We start from the raw sequence: 2,157 nt of genomic DNA, 5'->3' as shown, positions 1-2,157 counted from the left end.
AATTAGTAAATTATTTAAAATTTATACTGTAACTACATGGATCACTAATTAAATTATAGTACAGTATTATGTAGTGAAGCTCTTCCAATTCCCAATATTGAATTATATTATACACAAACATCTTGTACATATACATGTACACATACCTTTTTACAACTAAACTGACCAGTAGTGATATCATCAAATAATAAACATTCAGTCACTAGTTGATTGTTATGATCCATTCAACCAATCACTACTAGTGCAGGTGAGCTAGAGTAACCATTGATAATGCACTAGCATGATTAAATCTCTCCTTAGGCCAGAGTCCCTCACCAGATATTGATCCTTTTTTAATACTCTCCCAATGCTAAATACATAAAACATAAACATAATAACATATAAGGTAAAACAAGTAATTTAAATAAATTTATCAGTAATAATTATATCTGCTATTTTGATAAACTTATGGTAGAAAAAGTTCTATGAGATTCATCACTGTCATAATAATAATAACTTACTATTGTATAATGTGTCACATTAAATAAGTACACATTATTAGTCTCTGTATTAAAACCATCAATAGTTAATGTTCCTCCAAACATTATTCCATTATATTGATTCATTTTGTTGATTACAAATTCACTAGTTGGTGGGCAACACTGTCCACTGACAGATGGAACAGTGAATTGTCCTAAAATACAATAAATGTAAATCAACTGTTATACCTTAAGACACACTCACACAATTGATAAAAAGACACTCACCATTAGATAGATTATAAAGTAACTGTTCATTAGTAAGAAAACGTCCATCCTTAAGCTGATCATAATGAAACTGAGGATGTTTGAAAGCTGGTGTAGTATCTAACCCTCCGACCATGAAAAGATAGTCAGTTCCTTCAAATTCCAGTGATAGCATTCCAGCATAGGCTTTCTTCATCATGGACTCATCATTAGGATGCAATTGAGTCCAGCTCATGGTCAGTGTATTTAGTACATTTAAACTGCTGTGGCAACAATCATCATGACCACAGTAGCCAGCATAATAATAAATATTAGAACGAAATGTGGTACAGGAGTAGCCATTAACTCCTAATGGAGGAGTGCCTCTTGTTAGGTGAGAGGACCAGCGAGCTGATGAAAAGGAAAATGTCTCAACTGTTGAGGTCAGTTTCCTCTTTTGAGGTGAATCGTCATGTCCAGCAATGAGTGGACGCGGATTAGTATACTGAGCAATTATCTCCGTATACTACTGGTTGACTTTATACAGGGCAGGAATGGACATTTCCATTTACTAGGCTATATCTTTCTTCAGAATAAGTCTCATCAATTTGCGCACTTCAGTAGCTGTTGTCCATAATTATACCTGTGTTCCTGCTAAATATGACAGCACTTGGAGTAACTTTGTGTGGAACATTTACAGATTAAAGATGAGGCAGTCAGTGCCGCCATTTTGTCATTCCTTTATGTATGTATGATATTTTTTTACTTTTTGAATGGTTATATCTAAATTTCAAACAATTTTTGACAAATTGCGCACTTATTTTGTGAAAGTACAACATTTTTACTGCCCAATCATGCAAAAAAGATAAAGAAATTCAAAACTTTGTTCGGTACTTTAGTCTTCTAAAGGTGAAATAATTTTAGTCGTCTCAGTGATAACGGGTGTAGCAACAAGAGTGAACAAGTGCTTTTCTCTTCTCACGGGAATAATAAAGTAAAACTAAGAGTGCTTAACAGCTATACAAGCAAATCATGTCTCTAGATCCTTTTAAAGTAATAACAAGAAGGCCTTTTGTTAGTGGATGAGTCTTCTTGCGCCACGCCTGCCACTTTAACAATAGAATATAAAAAAACTACCATAACCAATTGCATTAAGTAGCATTCAAGAAGCTCCAAGTATCTAGTGAAGTCCCATCCATGAACCAGAAAGACGTTAGCAGGCTTTGTAGTGAAGCTTCCTATCAATCCACCATTGCTGAGCTGCCGTTGCTATGGTAATTCCAATGAATATCATTAAATTAATGCGACCGGAAGTCCCATTGCAATAGCTGGACATGTGTACCGTCGGCTTTAGGTAAATCAAACTGGCTCCCTCCCCACAGGTAGAGTGACCCTCCTATTACTGGAACTGAGTGTTCAGTCCTACCTTTGAACTTATAAATACCTGTAAAGG

At 35.0% G+C, this 2,157-nt stretch overlaps 1 protein-coding gene across 1 annotated transcript; it reads right to left on the bottom strand.

Moving 5' to 3' along the window:
* Nucleotides 1-159: 159 nt before the first annotated feature.
* On the bottom strand, nucleotides 160-1,169 carry LOC109588975 (uncharacterized). Its single transcript, XM_020005083.1, has 3 exons — nucleotides 747-1,169; nucleotides 501-673; nucleotides 160-349 (listed from the first exon to the last, which is right to left on the bottom strand). Exons 1-3 carry the CDS (start codon nucleotides 958-960, stop codon nucleotides 239-241), a joined length of 498 nt encoding a protein of 165 aa, XP_019860642.1. The 5' UTR covers nucleotides 961-1,169; the 3' UTR covers nucleotides 160-238.
* Between the last annotated feature and the right edge of the window lie 988 nt (nucleotides 1,170-2,157).

Source organism: Amphimedon queenslandica, unplaced genomic scaffold, assembly GCF_000090795.2.
Source record: "Amphimedon queenslandica unplaced genomic scaffold, v1.1 AMPQUscaffold_11736, whole genome shotgun sequence".
NCBI lineage: Eukaryota > Metazoa > Porifera > Demospongiae > Haplosclerida > Niphatidae > Amphimedon > Amphimedon queenslandica.
Note: the sequence above shows the minus strand (reverse complement) of the source record. Positions and strands in the feature narration are given on the sequence as shown.

Coding starts and splice junctions, on each gene's coding strand:
- LOC109588975 (XM_020005083.1), bottom strand. CDS start 960: ATGAGCTGGACTCAATTGCATCCTAATGATGAGTCCATGATGAAGAAA. Junction 674..746: donor ACTTTATAATCTATCTAATG/GTGAGTGTCTTT, acceptor ATTGTATTTTAG/GACAATTCACTGTTCCATCT. Junction 350..500: donor ATGTGACACATTATACAATA/GTAAGTTATTAT, acceptor TTATGTATTTAG/CATTGGGAGAGTATTAAAAA.